Source organism: Chiloscyllium plagiosum, unplaced genomic scaffold (genome assembly GCF_037043375.1).
Source record: "Chiloscyllium plagiosum isolate Xiang-an unplaced genomic scaffold, Cpla_swu_hap1 HiC_scaffold_16, whole genome shotgun sequence".
Classification (NCBI taxonomy): Eukaryota; Metazoa; Chordata; class Chondrichthyes; order Orectolobiformes; family Hemiscylliidae; genus Chiloscyllium; species Chiloscyllium plagiosum.
The window spans coordinates 10,534,997-10,555,645 of NW_028270154.1; the positions used below are offsets into that span (position 1 = coordinate 10,534,997).

The 20,649-nt window shown below is 47.7% G+C and overlaps 1 protein-coding gene across 1 annotated transcript in view; it reads right to left on the reverse strand.

Annotated features, from left to right (window-relative positions):
- Positions 1-5,857: 5,857 nt before the first annotated feature.
- Positions 5,858-20,649, reverse strand: part of gpx3 (glutathione peroxidase 3) — a 28,589-nt gene continuing 13,797 nt past the window's right edge. Inside the window, exons 3-5 of the mRNA XM_043703092.2 lie at positions 15,427-15,544; positions 8,050-8,149; positions 5,858-7,343 (exon numbers count right to left, since the gene is read on the reverse strand). Of these exons, the coding sequence (XP_043559027.1) occupies positions 7,122-7,343; positions 8,050-8,149; positions 15,427-15,544 (440 nt within the window). The 3' untranslated portion in view covers positions 5,858-7,121. The remainder of the gene's footprint in view (positions 7,344-8,049; positions 8,150-15,426; positions 15,545-20,649) is intronic.

Genomic DNA, 20,649 nt, shown 5'->3' on the forward strand with positions numbered 1-20,649 from the left:
GTGGGTCAACCTACAGCACATGGACTGCAGAAGGCAGCTCATCCCCACCTTCTCAGGAGCAACTAGGAATGGGCAATAAATGCTGGCCCAGCCAGTGATCCCCACATCCCACAAGTTACAAAGAATGAGGAGGGATTGCATCGAGACCAATAAAATTCCAACAGGGCTTGACAGGTTAAATGCAATCTCTTGGGAACCCAGAACCAGGATCACAGGGTAGGCCGTTTGAAGTCTGAGATGAGGAAATATTTATTCACCCAGAGAGGAGTTAGGCTCTGGAATTATCTGCTGCAGAAGATGTCAGTTACAGATCTCGAATGTTTTCAGAAAATGGTTCGATATAATTCTTAGGGCTAAAGGGATCAAAGGATTTTGGGAGAAAGGAACAGGGGACTGAGTTAGATGATCAGCCAGGATCATGTTGAATGGCAGAGCAAGCTCAAAGGGCTGAATGGCCTACTGCAGCTCCTATATTTCAGGCCCCTTTCCCAGTGCTCGGTACGCAAACACTCTAAGTACGTTTGGGAGTCAGATGCGTTTGAATTTGGCCTCACCTATTTGGCAGGGGCTTTGGGAGGAGGTGGAACAGCCTGGATCTAGTGGAGCTGATTAACTGGAGGGCAATGATGGGTGAGTGTCACTGAGTTAGCATTCCAGAGATTCAAGCTAATGCTCATAGCTTCATATCCTATCACTGCAGCTAGTTCCAATGAATAAATATTTAAGATAAAGTTAATCTTGGTGACTATGAATCATTGATTCTCATTAAATACCCATCTGGTTCATTACTGCCTTTAGGAATGAAATCTATTCAGTCTGGCCTACATGTCACTCCAGGCCCACAGTAATGTGGCTGATTTTTATCTGCCCTCTGAAAAAGGCCATGTAGTGATGTGCTCCAATGCTTGGACCTGTTAGAAACTAGTACAGTTAAGGAAACTGAGTGAAAACTGGGAATGTGGGATTTGTCCTTGCTGTTCAAGGAGCTATCTGATGAGTATTTTAAGTGATTTAAGGGCTTTTCTATTCAAAGTTTTAACATATACAAATTGGTGGTAATTTATAAACAAAGAAACCTCGGTAAATAATGTAATGAAGTATGAATAAAAACTCATTAATGCGTAACAATGACTTAAGACTCACCATGCCAGGTGATGCGTCAAGTCTGCAGTATGTGGGAGTTTCTGGATACCATTGTGATCCAGGGCAAACATGTCTGCAATCACGGTTTGAGATCGTGGTTTAAAACGGGCATTGAACTGCAGACACTGCGATGTACCAGGAGGCAGTCACACTATTAGGATATTATCTTCTGATTTGATTGGGGTCAGGGACAGGAGCTTCTCAGGAGAAAGTGAGGACTGCAGATGCTGGAGATCAGAGCTGAAAATGTGTTGCTGGAAAAGCGCAGCAGGTCAGGCAGCATCCAAGGAGCAGGAGAATCGACGTTTCGGGCATAAGCCCTTCTTCAGGAATCCTGAAGAAAGGCTCATGCCCGAAACGTCGATTCTCCTGCTCCTTGGATGCTGCCTGACCTGCTGCGCTTTTCCAGTAACACATTTTCAGCACAGGAGCTTCTCAGGCAAGTAAGGGGTCCCAGAGGACAGTTCAGAGGCAGTTTACTAGATAAATATTTGGAATGAGGTGATTTCCTATGAGGCAACACTGAACAGGCTGGGCTTATTTTTGTTGGCATTTAGAAGAGGGAGGGATGACTTGGTTGAAGTGGAGAAGATCCTGAATGGTTTTGACAAGGTGGTGATAGAAAATATGTCTAACTCAGTCCACAGCAAGGGATATTGTTTTAAAATAAGGGATCATCCTTTTAGGGGCAGCGCAATGGTTAGCACTGATGCCTCACAGCACCAGGGACCTGGGTTTGATTCCTCTCTCAGGTTACTGTCTGTGTGGAGTTTGCACATTCTCCCTGTGTCTGTGTGGGTTTCCTCCCACAGTCCAAAGATGTGCAGGTTAGGTGGATTGGCTTTGGGAAATTGCCCATAGTGTTTAGGGATGTGTAGGTTAGGTTTGAAAGCCATGGGAATTGCAGGGATAGGGTCAGGAACTAGATCTGGGTGGGATGCTCTTTGTAGGGTCAGTGCAGAGTGGATGGGCTGAATAGCCTCTATCTGCATTGTAGGGATTCTCAGAGAGATGAAAACTGCTTTCTGTGAGGGAAGTGCCAGTTTGGAACTCCCTGCCTGAGAAGGCAATGGGAGGTGGTGGTTCTTTGAATATTTTCAAGGGAAACAGATCCTTGCTGTAGAGAGGAATCAAAGGGTTACCGGGGACAGAAAGGATTGTGGATTCTAAAACAGAAACTGAATAGCCAGGAATCTATTGATGGCAGGGCTCGAATGACCGAATGGTGTATGCCTGCTACTATATGAAGCCATGCTGTCCGCATCCCATGAAAGAATAAATAGCATTTGATGGAAGGCCGAATGGCCTTTTGTTGTTGAAGATTTCTGAACATCAGCTGCTGTCAGGTTTTGTGATGGGCTTGTTGACCTGGGAAATGTGTAACTTGTGGGCTGTCAACATCTCACTTCCGGGACACTGTGTGCTATCAGACTTGGCCAATTACAGACAGATGGTGAGAAAGGCCAGAGGAATGGAAGGTGGTGACATACCATTGGGATTCACCAGTTCCTCTCTGTAATTACCTTATCGGCAGCCGCCAGTCCTTGGCGATGCTGAAAGCACTCATTTCGATGACAATATCAGGCCTGAATTTTACTGGGGGGGGGGGGTGTTTCAGACGTGAAGGTGAGCCAGGAGCAGGAGGCCATTCAGCCCCTCGAGCCTGCTCCACTATTTACCTATTTACTACAAGCATGGTTGATCTTATCTGGGCCTCAGCTCCATTTCCTTGCCCATAACCCTTTAACCCACTGCTAATTATAAACCTGTCTTATCTCCTCCTTAAATTTATTCAGTGTCCCAGTATCCACCGCACTCTGGGATAGTGAATTCCACAGATTCACAATCCTTTGAGAGAAGTAATTCCTCCTCATCTGTTTTAAATCCCATTGCCCCTAAGCCCAGGTAAGAGGGAAGGTAGTGGTGAAGGTGCCAGGCATTATTGTAATTACGTGCCAATTTTAATTACACCCACCCCCTCCAAAAAGCACTGGCCTCAGAGGCGAGAGGGAATGCTTTGGAAAGCCAAGGCCTGAAAGAGAAGGGCAGCACAGTGGTTAACGCCGCTGCCTCACAGCACCAGGGGCACAGGATCGGTTCCACCCTGGGGTCTCTGTGTAGAGATTGCACATTCTCCCTGTGTGGTTCCTTCCAGGAGCTCTGGTTTCCTCGCACAGTCCAAAGATGCGTAGATTAGATGGATTGGCCGTGCCAAAATTGCCCATAGTGTCCAGGGATGTGCAGGCGAAGTGGGTTGGCCATGGGAAATGCAAGGTTACAGGGGTAGGGTAGGGGGATGGGTCTGTGTGGGATGGTCGTCAGAGGGTCAGTGTGGACCCAATGGGCCGAATGGCTTGCTTTCACACAATAGGGATTCCATGAGAACGACCTTGGAATTACATGGAGAGGGAAGCTGGAAGTAGGGGGCAGGGGGGATGCTACAAGTTCTGTTTGGGGACCGGGGAAAGTATGGAGTTCTGCGCCTCCTTCAGTGAGCTCTCACCAAAATACAACAGAGCTGGGCAGAAGTGGCATTATCGCTGGACTGTTAATCCAGACTGGCGGAAGTGCAGATGCTGGAGATTAGAGTCACGATTAGAGTGGTGCTGGAAAAGCACGACAGGTTGGGCAGCATCCGATTTTCTTGCTCCTCAGATGCTGCCTGACCTGTGTGCTTTTCCAGCACCACTCTAATCTTGACTGTTAATCCAGAGACCCAGGTAATATTCTGGGGAGCTGGGTTTGGATCCTGTCATGGCAGATGGTAAAATTCAAATTCAATAAAGAACAAAGAATGGAATTAAAAGTCTAACGCTGACCACAATTCCATTGTCGATTGCCAGGAAATACCCATCTGGGTCACTAATGTGCTCTAGGGAAGGAATCTACCATCCTTATCTAGTCTGGGCCGACATGTGACTCCACACCAACAGCAATGGGGTTGACTCCTAACTGCCTTCTGGGCAACTAGGGATTGGGCAATAAATACTGGCCCTGTGAAGGACACCCACGTCTCGTGAATGAATAAAGAAAAGTGGAGAGACCTTAAGCCAGTATGTGGTCTTTGTCCTATTTTAACCCTTCTCCAAGACACCATTCTCTCAAGGATGGGGGATAATGGCTGTAGAAACACCTCGTTCAATCAACATTAGACTAGATTAGATTAGATTCCCTACAATCGGCTGAATTTGGCTGGACAGATCACATCATGGAATGATGATGATAAAAAATGGGGATAAAGCAGGAACAGGATACTGATTGTGGATGATCAGCTATGGTCATAATGAATAGTGGTGATGGCTGGAAGGGCCGAATGGCCTACTCCTGCACCTATTGTCTATTGTCTAACCAAGGAGTTATAAACAAGTTATACAAATAGTTGTTGGAAAAGTCTATAATTCTCATTGAAGGTAGGGTGGCTGAGCACCATAAATACTTTGCTGATTAATTTGTAAATGATGAGTTTGTATCAAAAAGAATGGGCCTGTAAAAATCTGTTTGAATTCTTTTGGACAGGGAACATTAACAGATGCTATTTATCTGGAAGGTGTGTGATCCCTGAAAGGTGGAATTGTTAATAATGCTGAAGGAAGCCATTCAGCCCATTTTTTCTGCACCAACTCTCCAAATGAGCATTTTGACTTTGTGTGAATCTTCTAATTTTTCCCGAAAACCCTTCTACTTCTGTCGTATATATTGTTGTGAATACTTGACATTTTGATACTCTTGCATTTTTCCTGATGATGCAAACTGGAAAGTTTCAACAACACAGAATCCCTACAGCGTAGAAGCAGACCATTCCCCCACTGAGTCCACAATAACCCTCTCTGAAGAACATTCACCCAGACCCACCCACTATCCCTATCCCCATAACCTGTGGACACTACAGCATGGCTAATCCACCTAATTTATATATCTTCAGAATGTGGGGGGAAACCGGAGCACCCAGAGGAAACCCACACAGACACGGGGAGAATGTGCAAACTCCATACAGATAGTCGCCCGAGGCTGGAATTGAAACTGGTTCCCTGGCACTGTGAGGCAGCATTGCTAACCACTGAGCCACCATGCTACTCAGAGGCACATGTCGCTTTTCATGATATTCAAGTTCTGTACATTCAATGCACTGTCCCTGATTCTGTAACTCTATCCCAGAAGGTAAGCTTAATTTAGCATAATTTATCTTTAACACCTCTGAGCTAACCTTCATAGGTCATAGAATCCATATAGTGTGGAAACAGGCGCATTGGCCCAACAAGTCCACACTGACCCTCTGAAGAGTATCCCACCCAAACCCATTCCCCAACCATATTAGTCTACATTTACCCCTAACACATCCCTGAACACTATGGGCAACTTAGCATGGCCAATCCACCCTAACCTGCACATCTTTGGATTGTGGAAGGAAACTGGAGCAAACCCACGCAGACACGGGGAGAATGCGCAAACTCCACGCAGACAGTTGCCTGAGGCTGGAATCAAACCCGGTTCCCTGGCGCTGTGAGGCAGCAGTGCTATCCACTGGGCCACTGTTCCGCCCTAAAGCTGATTCAGGCTACCACATATGTGTGATTCCTGTGATAATTCAATAGCTCACCACTGCCCCACACACTCAGATATCAGACCAGATGGAATACCAGAGAATGGCTAGTGCTTGAGTCATCTAGCAGGTGCCTGCACTTACAAAGGAGAAATCAATTCCCACAGGCAGATGCAGGGTTTGTGAAAGATGGATTTTTATTTGTGTGTACAGGTGTTTTCGAGGCTTGTTGATATCCTGACAGGCAGGCAGGCAGAGCTGCTGGTGTGTGGGGAGAGGTGACATGCTCTGGGTGAGCTGACAGGACAGCCTGAATGCACTAAAGGGCTGAGCCTGCCTTCACCCAGCTTCAGACCAGACCTGGCAGGGAGCACCTGCTTTTAGGTCCAATCGTCACTTTACAGCTCCTCTTCCCATCTCGCCCAGCCCTGCCAGCCCATCACCTGGAGATATCCTGAGGCTTAGACACAGACTGTGATTAACTACTATGTATAACGTTCTAGCATTATTGGTTTGCATTAGATAAGTGAGAGGGCATCGATTTAATGTTCCAATAGAAATCTTCTTCAGGCAACTGGAGGGTCCTGACTAAAATCCCCATGTGAAAAATTGGTATAGAGTGCGGAACAGTGAATGGAGAGGGGGGAGTGAAGGGGATAGAGTGGGGAGCAGTGAATGGAGGGGGGGAGTGAAGGGGATAGAGTGTGGAACAGTGAATGGAGAGGGGGGAGTGAAGGGGATAGAGTGTGGAGCAGTGAATGGAGAGGGGGGAGTGAAGGGGATAGCATGGGGAGCAGTGAATGGAGGGGGGAGTGAAGGGGATAGAGTGTGGAACAGTGAATGGAGAGGGGGGAGTGAAGGGAATAGAGTGTGGAGCAGTGAATGGAGAGGGGGGAGTGAAGGGGATAGCATGGGGAGCAGTGAATGGAGAGGGGGGAGTGAAGGGGATAGAGTGGGGAGCAGTGAATGGAGGGGGGGAGTGAAGGGGATAGCATGGGGAGCAGTGAATGGAGAGAGGGGAGTGAAGGGGATAGCATGGGGAGCAGTGAATGGGGAGGAGGGGAGTGAAGGGGATAGCAGGGGGAGCAGTGAATGGGGAGGGGGGAGTGAAGGGGATAGAGTGGGGAGCAGTGAATGGAGGGGGGGGAGTGAAGGGGATAGAGTGGGGAGCAGTGAATGGGGAGGGGGGAGTGAAGGGGATAGAGTGGGGAACAGTGAGTGGAGGGAGAGTGAGGGGAGAGGGTGGAGGAGCAGGGAGTGATAATGGAGGGGGAGTGGGGAGTAAGACAGAATGAAAGGGGGAGGGTGAATGGAAAAGTAGTTGCAAGAAGTGGGAGGTGAAGTGTGTAAAAGGAGAACAATGTGGAGAAGCATCATTTATCTAATTCAAACCATTGTATCATTATGCAGGTGAAGCAATGAAGCTTTGCGATGTCATTTAGAGGATTCTTTGTTGTCGATTGGGCAGAGTACTCATATAGCGAATGATATCCTCCCTGACAGTAGCGATGGGGACCTGTGGGAACCATCGCTGAATGGCCTTGCCATCAGGGCCAACGAGAAACTTCTCAAAGTTCCACTTGATGTCAGAGATCTTGAGGGGCTGCCAGAACAGCCTGTCGGTGTTTCCGAAGCTGTTCCCCACGGGGGCGCAGGCATTCTGCTCAAAGCAATAAAAACAGAAAGAATGTGCGATCGATTAGTCTTCACTTGCCCTGCCCTGTGACCTCCAACCCATTCCCCACCAGGCAACATTATGGGATCATAATGTCCTCCCAAACCCCAGACACACAACAGCCATTTCCCTAAGTATTGCTGGCAGTTCACTGAGAATACTGAAGGCCAGCCCACCTATCCAATCCTGAAGATATTTCAAATTAGACCCAAAGTGTAATGTCTGTTTCTCTCTCCATGGAGTCTGCCAACCCTAGAGGGTATTAATGTGGAGAAAATGTGCTGAGGAAGGGTCAGTGGACCTGAAACGTTAACTCTGATTTCTCTCCACAGATGCTGCCAGACCTGCTGAGCTTTTCCAGCAACTTCTGTTTTAGTTTCAAGCATTTAATGTTGACCTTGCTACTCAGAATTAATATAAGAAGAAGATAATTTGTGATCAGGTCTATAATCATCCCCAAGATTGAGAGAGGCTTAATCTGTATCTGTCAGGCGGGACTAACCTGTATCATCAATTGTTCTTAACTTTGGAAAGTTACAGAATTTGGCGTAATCTATTCTGATCCAGATAGGTTTGTTTTATTGCCAGGCATGCGCCTCCAACAGTGCAGCTCTCTCTCAGTACTACTTGGCAATGGGATGATCTTGAGAGACATGGCTTGTGATGAACACCTTGTCAGGGTCTCCCTTACCTTCAGGTATGTGAATAGCTGCTGCTCATTTTCCCCGTTCACATCTCCTTTCTTGAACAGTTGGAAGTTTGGAACGAACCCTTTGCCAGGACGGATATACCTGTGACCAAGCGACAACAGATGTGTTATCCAGGTAAATAAATAGCAATGTCATTGTCCAGTAAAAGGCCATTCATCCCCTCCTACAGTAGGGGGTGCTGTTCTCTGTCTTTATCCAAAGTGGTCCCACACTCAGCATGTTCCCTGGATAGTGACCATGGGCAGGAATGCAGGATTCTCCCAAACACAGGGTCACTCAGACTGACTGTGGTGCCTCCCTCTGCTGTGACCTGGTAATAACCGGGGAGACAGTGGCCTACCTGCCTATCTTATTTTCCACCTATCCACTCCACCCTCCCCCCGTCCCCGACCTATCACCTTCATCCCCTCCCCCACTCACCTAATGTACTCCATGCTACTTTCTCCCCCCCCCCCCCTTGCTTATCTCTCCACGCTTCAGGCTCTCTGCCTTTATTCTTGATGAAGGGCTTTTACCCGAAACGTCGATTTTACTGCTCCTCGGATGCTGCCTGAACTGCTGTGCTCTTCTAGCACCACTAATCCAGAATCTGTTTTCCAGCATCTGCAGTCATTGTTTTTACCTAGTTAATTTTAATCCTACTGCGAATCCTCTTGCAAGGATGCCTGCCCTGAAGAAGTTTTCCTCCTCTCTCTACAAGAATCTCAGGGAGTCTCTCTCCCACTGCAACTCCCAGGTCAGTTCCTCTGCCCTGAAGCTCTTCAACCATGTCCTGAAACAAACTCATTACCACAGCCACATTTGCTTCCTCAGTGCCTGCCTCCATAACCAACTCATCCCACACGGACTCCGGACCAACTTTAAACCAGCAGAGTTCGGACCTGAACAGGACAAACAGTACAGACTACAGATTCAAAAACACCAGCAACAGTTCTCCTTCAAGATCCTCCGCTCCACACTCACAGCAATGCGCTGGCACCTAACCTCTCTACAGACAGCCCTGCCTCAGCTGAGGGCCACACTCTCTCAGAATTGCAAAGGACCCACTCTGTACTACATCCTCAGGAGAATCCATACTCTCAACAAACAGTATTTCAACTCCATCTCAAACATCAAAAACTGTAAGTACAACAAACTTTTATCTACCCACCTCCATAACCAGCGCTCCTCAAACATTCCAGAAGATTCCCCCGGCCTCTGGAACTGCTTGGACGCCATTGGCCATGCGGCTGGTGCAGCTGCCACCCCCACGCTGATTGATGATGTCACTTCCACCCCATCATGGCCACTCCCACAACCACTTCCGCCCCTCACATCATCGCTGATGTCACACGTTCAGTGACTTCCGCCACCCCCACTGCCATGTCTGCCACCACTTCCACCCCCACCAACGCCACTCACCTGCATTCTGCTGACACACCCCCCCACAGATCCCACTGTCACCATTCCCGGCCCCCAGAGCCCTAAGGGGAACACCATCCCTGCTCATGACTCCACCCCCATTCCCCCCCACCATCACACCCACTCCAGTTACCGGCTCCGCCCCCAGTCCCAGCTCTACACCCACACCAGATCCCAGCTCCCAGCCCTGCCGAGTTTTCACCATTCCCCCAGACCTCCCCCTCACTGAGGACGAACGATCAGTCCTCAGCAAAGGACTCCCCTTCATCCCCCTCCGTCCACGCATCAATGAATTTAATACATGCCGTGACGTTGAACACTTCCTCCGTCGCCTCCACCTTTGAGCTTACTTTCACAATCAGGATTCCCGCCCACCTTCCGAGGCCCCCTTTGCCCACCTCCAACACACTGCATCCATCTGAACACCCCGCGCTGGCCTATTACCTGCCCTCGACCTCTTCATTTCCAACTGCCGCCGGGACATTAACTGCCTCAACCTGTCTACCTCCCTCCCCCACTCCAACCTCTCACCCTCACAACACGCAGCCCTCCAATCCCTCTGCTCCAATCCCAACCTCACCATCAAGCCAGCAGATAAAGGGGGTGCAGTGGTAATCTGGCGCACTGACCTCTACACCACTAAAGCCAAACGCCAACTCGAGGACACCTCTTCCTACCGCCCCCTCGACCATGACCCCACTCCCCATCACCAAACCATCATCTCCCAGACCATACAGAACCTCATCACCTCAGGAGATCTCCCACCCACAGCTTCCAACCTCATAGTCCGGGAACCCCGCACTGCACGGTTCTACCTCCTTCCCAAGATCCACAAGCCTGACCATACTGGCCGACCCATTGTCTCAGCATGCTCCTGCCCCACTGAACTCATCTCTACCTACCTCGACACTGTCCTACCCCCCCCCAGTCCAGGAACTTCTCACATAGGTTCGAGACACCACCCACGCCCTCCACCTCCTCCAAGACTTCCGTTTCCCCGGCCCCCAAAGCCTCATCTTCACCATGGATATCCAATCCCTCTACACCTCCATCCGCCATGACCAGGGCCTTCAAGCCCTCTGTTTGTTCCTCTCCCGACGTCCCCAACAGTACCCTTCCACCAACACTCATTCATTTGGCTGAACTGGTTCTCACCCTTAATTTCTCCTTCGAATCCTCCCACTTCCTCCAGACCAAAGGGGTAGCCATGGGCACATGTCTAGGCCCCAGCTATGCCTGTCTCTTTGTTGGCTACGTAGAACAGTCGATCTTCCGTAATTACACCGGCACCACTCCCCACCTCTTCCTCCGCTACATTGATGACTGCATTGGCGCCACCTCGTGCTCCCGCGAGGAAGTTGAGCAATTCATCAACTTCACCAACACATTCCACCCTGACCTTAAATTTACCTTGACCATCTCTGACACCTCCCTCCCCTTCCTAGACCACTCTATCTCTATTAATGACGACCGACTTGACACTGACATTTTTTACAAACCAATCGACTCCCACAGCTACCTGGATTACACCTCTTCCCACCTTACTCTTGCAAAAATGCCATCCTGTATTCCCAATTCCTCCACCGTATCTGCTCCCAGGAGGACCAGTTCCACCACAGAACACACCAGATGGACTCCTTCTTTAGAGACTGCAATTTCCCTTCCTATGTAGTTAAAGATACCCTCCAATGCATTTCGTCCACATCCTGCACCTCTGCCCTCAGACCCCACCCCTCCAACCGTAGCAAGGACAGAACGCCCCTGGTGCTCACCTTCCACCCTACAAACCTTCGCATAAACCAAATCATCCGCCGACATTTCCGCCACCTCCAAAAAGATCCCACCACCAGGAATATATTTCCCTCCCCACCCCTTTCCACCTTCCGCAAAAATCGTTCCCTCCATGGCTACCTGGTCAGGTCCACGCCCCCCTACGACCCACCCTCCCATCCTGGCATCTTCCCCTGTCACCGCAGGAACTGCAAAACCTGCACCCACACCTCCTCCCTCACCTCCATCCAAGGCCCTAAAGGAGCCTTCCACATCCATCAAAGTTTTACCTGCACATCCACTAATATCATTTATTGTATCCGTTGCTCCCGATGCGATCTCCTCTACATTGGGGAGACTGGACGCCTCCTAGCAGAGCGCTTTAGGGAACATCTCCGGGACACCCGCACCAATCAACCACACCGCCCTGTGGTCCAACATTTCAACACCCCCTCCCACTCTGCCGAGGACGTGGAGGTCCTCTGCCTCCTTCACCGCCGCTCCCTCACCACCAGACGCCTGGAGGAAGAACGCCTCATCTTCCGCCTCGGAACACTTCAACCCCAGGGCATCAATGTGGACTTCAACAGTTTCCTCATTTCCCCTTCCCCCACCTCACCCTAGTTCCAAACTTCCAGCTCAGCACTGTCCCCATGAACTGTCCTACCTGCCTATCTTCCTTCCCACCTATCCAATCCACCCTCCCCCCGCCCCCGACCTATCACCTTCATCCCCTCCCCCACTCACCCATTGTACTCTATGCTACTTTCTCCACCCCCACCCTCCTCTAGCTTATCTCTCCACGCTTCAGGCTCTCTGCCTTTATTCCTGATGAAGGGCTTTTGCCCGAAACGTCGATTTTACTGCTCCTCGGATGCTGCCTGAACTGCTGTGCTCTTCCAGCACTAATCCAGAAGACAGTGGGGGAGTTATAACGTCACTGGATGAGCAATGCAGATTAATGCCCCACTGTCTGATCTGGATCTCTGAATGAGCATCTCACTTAGTGCCATTTCCCTGCCTTTGTCTCCCATCTACCTAATTCCCTTTTGAATGCTCTGATTGAATCCTTCTCCACCACACTCTCAGACAACCTGATTGAAGTATCTAAAATGATAAGGGGCTTGGATAGTCAGTCTTTATCCCAGGGTGGAAATGTCAAGCATTGGGGGAAATTGGTTTATGGTGAGAGGGGGGTAAGTTTAAAGGAGATGTCCGAGTAAAGGTTTTTTTTTTACACAGAAGGGTGGTAGGTGCCTGGACCATGCTGCCAGGGGAGGTGGTGAAAGCAGATACAACGGTCACGTTAAGAGGGTTTGAACAAGCAGAGTGTTGCGGGCTATGTGCAGAAGATGGGATTAGTTTAGTATGTCATCATAATCAGCATAGACATTGAGGGCTGAAGGGCCTGTTCTTAGCTGTACTGTTCTAGCCTGTCTGTTGTATGTTCTTTCCACCTCGGCCTTTAGAATATTCAATGACATCGCCGCCTCCACCTTCTGAGGTAGAGAGTTCCAAAGTTGCACAACCGTCTGAGAGAGGAAAAAAGAAATTCCTAAATTCTATCCTAAAAAGGTGACCCCCCCAATTTTGAAGTAACGTCCTGTAGCTCAGCATTCACCCACACAAACAAGCATCCTTCCCCATCACCTTAGAAACAAGCCCCAGCCTATCCAATCTCTCCTTATAAGCAATCCACTCAGTCTGCATATCAATCTCATAAACCCCCCTCTGAATTGCTTCCAATGCATTTACACCCTTTCTTCAATGAGATGGAAACTGCACTGTATTTGAGATGTGGTCACAATGTACAAATGTACAGAATACTGAGAGGCCTGGATAGAGTGGACATGGAGACGATGTCTCCACCAGTAGGAGAGGCTAGGAGCAGAGGGTCTAGAGTGAAAGTATGACCCTTTAGAACTAAGATGAGGAGGAATTTCTTCAGCCAGAGGGTGGAGAATCTGTGGAACTCGTTCCACAATAGTCTGTGGAGGCCAAGTCATTGGGTGTCTTTAAGCCAGAGACAGATAGGTTCTTGATTGGTAAGGGGATCAAGCGTAGGGGGACTAGGCAGGAGAATGGGGTTGAGAAACATATCAGCCACGATCGAATGGGGGAGCAGATTCGATGGGCTGAATGGACTAATTCTGTTCCTATATCTTACAGTCCTATGGCGTATAATCCTTACTTTTATATTTAGGATTTCTTGAAATAAATGCTAGCATTCCATTTACCATTGTAACCACTTGCTGTGCCTTCATACTAACATTTTGTGATTCTTCCAGAAGAACAACCAGAATTCTCTGCTCCTCAGAATTCTTTAGTCATTGTCCACGTCCAGACTATCCATGCCTCTCAGTATTCTGTAAGGTTGTACATTGAGACCATATCTCAAATATAGTGCAGTTTTCAACTCCAAATGCTTTGCTTTCTTTCAGTCCTTCCTGCCAAAGTGACCAAGTTCACATTCTCCCACACTGTACACCATCTGCCAGATTTTCACACACAATCAATATCAGTCCGACTCCTGCCCTCTCACCTAAGTTATTGATAAGAATTGTAAAAGGCTGAGCCCTGTGAGATTCCACTTATCAAATCCACGCAATCTGAAAGAGACCCATTTAGGCATACGCTGTTTTCTGTCATGGAAATGTGTTGCTGGAGAAGCGCAGCAGGTCAGGCAGCATCTAGGGAACAGGAGAATCGACGTTTCGGGCATTAGCCCTTCTTCATTCCTGAAGAAGGGCTAATGCCCGAAACGTCGATTCTCCTGTTCCCTAGATGCTGCCTGACCTGCTGCGCTTCTCCAGCAACACATTTCCATGACAGAAAACAGCGTATGCCTAAATGGGTCTCTTTCAGATTGCGTGGATTTGATAAGTGGAATCTCACAGGGCTCAGCCTTTTACAATTCTTATCAATAACTTAGGTGAGAGGGCAGGAGTCGGACTGATATTGATTGTGTGTGAAAATCTGGCAGATGGTGTACAGTGTGGGAGAATGTGAACTTGGTCACTTTGGCAGGAAGGACTGAAAGAAAGCAAAGCATTTGGAGTTGAAAACTGCACTATATTTGCGCTTCTCCAGCAACACATTTCCATCTCTGATCTCCAGCATCTGCAGACCTCATTTTCTCTTCGCTGTTTTCTGTCAGGCAGCTATCTATGTTTATACTCACCTGACGAAGGACCAGTGCTCCGAAAACTTGTGATTCAAATGGACTATAACCTGGTGTTGTGTAACTTCTGACTTTGTCCACACCAGTTCAACACCAGCACCTCCACATCATATGTTAGATTATGCTGGAGTATCCTGAAGTGGGAGCAGTTTCTCCCAACTTACACCATCCAGACCTGTCTGATTGTGAATGCATAAAATCTCTACAGGCCATTTGGCCTATCAAGTCTGTACTGACCCTCCATCTCTTCCTCATAACACTGCATTTCCCACGGCTAACCCACCAAACCAGCACATCCCTGGGCACTGGGTAATTTAGCATGGCCAATTTACCCTAACCCGCACACCTTTGGACTGTGGGAGGAAACCAGAGCACACGTAGGAAACTGAGAATGTCTGTGTGGAGTTTGCACAGTCTCCCGAGGCGGGAATTGAATCTGGGTCCCTGGCACTATGAGGCACTGAGCCACTGTGCCACCTCTAACTACCAGATCTGTTCTTTTCAAAGGAAACTATCTTTACAGCTGAGGTATCCCCTCCCTGAAACCATTCTTGGAAACCTCTGACACCCTGTTTCATATCTTCACATCCTTCCTGAAGTGCACTGCTCTGAAGAGGCTAAAGCCTCTTATCTAAGTGTCACCTGCTCTTGCACCCCATTACAAGGCTTAACATGCAGTGTACTTTAATTAACTGTTCTCTCAACCAGTCCTGTTACTATCTAAGGGATCCCCATTACTAAAGATAACTTCTGGAATCTAAAGCTATCAATCAAATTTAAATTCCATCAATTGCCCTGGTGTGATTTGACCCCATGTCTCTTGAGCATTATGTTTGGCTCTCAGATGATCAGGGTCAGTGATATTACCACAATGTCACCGTTCCCATGATTATGGGCTACAGCTGTAAATGGCAGTGACTGCTTAGGGGACATCTTTTCTGAGCTGAGTCCTTCCCAGCAGCTGTACAGAGCGGGGCTCGGAGATTGGAGGGGATCACTTACTTACTTCAACAAAGGGAGGATCTCATAGTTTTCAGCTGGTTCTTGTTTGCCGAACTGGTTACATGGGAATGCGAGGATGATAAAATCGTCTCGACCCAGCTCGTCCTGTAGTGCATTCATTCCTACAGACGAAAAGCACATCTTATTCTGAGAACATTTCAAGTTTGTTCATGAAATGGTAAGATCAGGCCGATGAGTCTCGCCCTGTAGCTAATCAAGTGAGCTGGTTTGTCCTGGATAGTGCCAAGCTTCTTGAGTGTTGTTGGTGCAACCCCCATCCAGACAAGGGGGGAGTATTCCATCACACTCCTGACTTGTGACTTGGGCAGGCTTTGGGGAGTCAGCAGTTGAGTTACTTGCTGCAGTATTCTTAACCTCTGAACTGCTCTTGCAGCTGATGTATTTATATAGTATGTCCAGTTCAATTTCTGGTCAATGGTCACCCCAGGAAGTTGACAATGTTGGTAACATTATTGAATGTCAAGGGGCAGTTGTTAGATTGTCTCTTATTGGATATGCTCTCTGTCTGGTATTTCTGTGGCATGAATATTATTTATCACATGTCAGTTCAAACACGGACTGTTTCTGTATCTGATGAGTTGGGAATGGTGCTGAACATTGTGCAATTATTGGCAAACATTCCCAATTCTGACCTTATGATGGAGGGAAGGTCATTGATGAAGCAGCTGATAACGGTTGAAAATATTTGATGAGCTTCTCAACTAGCCAACTTTCGGTCATTTGGTTTCTTCAGTCAGTTCTGCAGAAGGTGTGGTGTATGTGGATTTCAGTAAGACATTTGATAAGGTTCCCCACAGTAGGCTATTGCACAAAATACAGGGACATGGGATTCAGGACGATTTAGCAGTTTGGAACAGAAATTGGCTAGCTGAAAGAAGACAGAGGGTGGTGTTTGATGGGAAATGTTCATCCTGGAGTTCAGTTACTATTGGTGTAACTACTAGCAAGGATCTGTTTTGGGCCCACTGCTGCTTGTCATTTTTATAAATGACCTGGATGAGGGCGTAGAAGGATGGATTAGTAAAAATGTGGATAATACTAAGGTCAGTGGAGTTGTGGATAGAGCGTAAGGATGTTGTAGGTTACAGAGGAACATAGATAAGCTGCAGAGCTGGGCTGAGAGATGGCAAATGGAGATTAATGCAGAAAAGTGTGAGGTGATTCACCCTTAACAAGAGTAACTGGAATGCACAATACTGGGCTAATGGTAGGATCCTTTGCGATGTAGATGAGCAGAGAGATCTCGGTGTCCATGTGCATAGATCCCTCAAAGTTGCCACCTAGGTTGATAGGGTTGTCAGAATCTATGAGGTCATGCTGTAGCTGTACAAAACTCTGGTGTGGCCACACTTGGAGTATTGCGTACAGGTCTGGTCACCGCATTATAGGAAGGAGATGGAAATGGTTCAGAGGAGATTTACTGGGATGTTGCCTGGTTTGGAGGGAAGTTCTTAGGAGGAAAGACGGAGGAACTTGACGCCATTTTCGTTAGAGAGAAGGTTGAGAAGTGACTTAATTGAGACTATAAGATAATCAGAGGGTTAGATAGGGTGGACAGTTAGAGCCTTTTTCCTCAGATGGTGATGACTAGCATGAGGGGACACAGCTTTAAATTGAAGGGTGATAGATATAGGACAGTTGTCAGAAGTAGGTTCTTTTCTCAGAGAGTAGAAGGCGCGTGGAATGCCCTGCCTGCAACAGTAGTAGACTCACCGACTTTAAGGGCATTTAAATGGTCATTGGATAGACATATGGATGAAATGGAATAGTTTAGGATAGATGGGCTTCAGATTGGTTTCACAGGTTGATGCAATGTTGAGGGCCAAAGGGCCTGTACTGCGCTATAATGTTCTATGTTCTAAGTGTCATACTGGATTCAAAATGTTAACTCTGTTTTTCTCTCCACAGATGCTGCCAGACCTGCTGAAGTTATCCAGTATTTTCATTTCTACTTTGCAGTATTTATTTGGCTTTTCCAGTATACATGTAGATTAAAATGCACCATGATTATCACTGTGCCTTTCTGACATTCCCTTGTTATTTCATCCTTTATACCCCTCTCTTTAGTTATAACCAGCCACTGGACTGACTGGGGTTTATTTCCTTCGAATCGAGAAGATTGAGAGTGGGCATGATTAAGATTTATAAACCTGTGAGGGCCATAGACAGGAAGAAACCTTTCACCTTGGAGGAATCAATGACTGGGGTGGCGGAGCATAGGTTTAAAGGAAGGGGCAGGGGGTTTAGATGGGGATGTGAGGAAAAACCTTTTCACCCAGAGGGTGGTGGGGAAGCTGGAACTCACTGCCTGTAAGGGTGGGAGAGGCAGAAACCCCCATGGTGCTGATGAAGTACTTAAATGTGCAATGGTGATACCAGGACACTCAGGCTATGGGCCAAGTGTAGGAAAATCGGATTAGAATAATGATTTTTGACTGGTGCAGGCAGGATGGGTCACTGTGCTGTAGATTCCCATGACTTTATGAATCCACCTTACCATGTGGTCATTGTCATGAATCTATACAGCACTCGCACCAGTGACCTCCTGCCAATATCATTTCTCATTTCAACTGCAACTCTTTCTCCTAAATTCCTAACTGCCCTGTGACCTCTGAGCAGCACCACTCCATGCCATCATTCAGCCTTGTCTATGTTATAGCTACTAAACTGTATTCATTCATTTCTATTTGTGCTCTCCTATTTCAGTTTGACTGAGGTATATTCAGATACTGGGCGTATAGTTTCAGTCATTTACTCTCTTTGTAAACTTCAGTCTTATCTGTTGGTTGATTCTTGGATTTGTGCTCTCTCTCTCTCTCTCTTCCTTAGAGACAAAAAAAGTGCAGATGCTGGAATCCAAACTGGACAAATAGAGGCTGGAAGAACACAGCAAGCCAGGCAGCGTCAGGAGGTGAAGAAATCAATGTTTCGGGTATAACCCTTCTTCAGGAATGAGGTTCTACCCAAAATGCCAATTATTCCACCTCCTGATGTGCCTAGCTTGCTGTGTTCTTCCAGCTTTCTGCTTGTATACTCACTCTCTTCCTGTCATGGTCAGTCGATTATTGCCCATATTAATACCTTTCCCTGTGCTCTTGTTCCTACTTTTTAACATGACCACACCTTCCCCAGATTGTGATTCATCTTGCCAAACCTGATTCCTTACCCCCACTATTCATAGAGATATACAGGATAAAAACAGACCCTTTAGTCCAATTCGTCCATGCTGCCCAATACATCCGAACCTAATTTAGTCCCATTTGCCAACATTTGGTCCATATCCCTCTAAACCTTCCTATTCATATACCCATCCAAATGCCTTTTAAATGTTGTAATTGTACCAGCCTCCACCATATCCTCTGGCAGCTTATTCCACACACCCACCACCCTCTGCATGAAAAAGTTCCCCTTAGGTCCCTTTTATATCTTCCCCCTCTCATCTTAAACGTATGCCCTCTAGTTCTGGACCCCCCCACCTCAGGGAGAAGGCCTTGTTTGTTTACCCTATCCATGCCCCTCATGATTTTGTAAACTTCTATAAGGTCACCCCTCAGCCTCTGACACTCCAGTGACAACAGCCCCAGCCTATTCAACCTCTCCCTATAGCTCAAACCCTCCAACACTGGCAACATCCTTGTAAATCTTTTCTGAACCCTTTCAAGTTTCACAACAGCTTTCCGATAGGCGGGACACCAGAATTGCATGCAATATTCCAACAGTGGCCTAACCAATGTCCTGTACAGCCACAACATGACCTCCCAACTCCTGGACTCAATACTCTTGACCAATAAAGGAAAGCATACCAAACGCCTTCTTCACTATCCTATCTACTGGCAACTCCACTTTCAAGGATTAAAATCTCCACCTCTCCAGTTAGGAAGCAAGAACACCAGCTCCAGCAGAGTTCAGGGAGAGATTACCTTATTGGTTGTGCTCCCATTTTCCCCAGGAGTGATTAAAAAGGGAAGCCAAGTGAGCACGAGGGAGAAGGAAACAGGAGGATAAAATGCTGGCGGGAGATGAAGTAGGGTTGGAGAAGGATTAGGTAACATATTAACTAGGATAGCTCACTGCTGATTCCCAGCACCAGGCACCCAGGTTTAATTGCAGCCTCAGGAGACTGTGTGTGGAGTTTGCACGTTCTCCCCGTGTCTGCACGGGTTTCCACCCACAGTCCAAAGATATGCAAGTTAGGTGGATTGGCAATGGGAAACTGACCATAGTGATCAGGGATGTGTGGGTTAGCCTAAGAGAAATATAGAGATGGGTGGGGTTGCTGGATGGGATGCTCTTTGGAGGATCAGTACAGACTTGATGGGCTGAATAGCCTTGTTCCGCACTTTAGGGACTCTGGGAGTAGGTCATTCAGCCCCTTGAGCATGTTCTATCATTTATAATAATCATGGCCAATCATAACTCAGTCTCAACTCCATTTTCCTGCCTGCTCCTCATAACCCTTCAACCTGTTACTAATTACAAATCTATCTCCTCCTTTAAATTTATTCAGTGTCTTAGCATCTACCACACTCTGGAGCAGTGAATTCCGTAGATTCATGACCCTCACAGAATGAATTCCTCCTCGGAGCAAAGACGTGCAGGTTAGGGTGGACTGGCCGTGCAAAATTGCCCAAAGTGTAGGTTCGGTGGACTGGCCACGGGAAATGCAGGGATAGAGTGGGTCAGTGTAGGATGCTCTTTGGAGGATTGGTATGGACTAGATAGGCCGAACAGCCTGCTTCCGCACTGTAGGGATTCTGTAAATCATCTGTTCAAATTCATTTGCTCCTCAGACAGCGCCTTCCAAACCCACGACCACTTCTGTCGTGCACTTGGGAACACCACCCACCACCTGCAAGTTCCACCCCACTCACCACCCTAACTAGGAAATATATCACTGTTCCTTATTTGGGTCAAACTCCTGGCACACCTTCCCTACCGGCATTGTGGGTCAACCCACCGCAAGTGGACTGCAGTGATTTAAGACGGCAGCTCACCCCCACCTTCGAGGGCAACTAGGGATGGGCTGTCAATGCTGGCCAGCCAGCGATGCCAAGTCCCAGAAATAAATTTTTTAAAAATCTGTTTTAAATCTGCCAAAGTTGGAAGTCACATGACACTAGACTATAGACCAACAGGCTTATTTGAAATCCCATGCTTTCGGAACTCTGCCCCTTCGTCTGTGCCCTTCCTTCCACTTCAACTGATG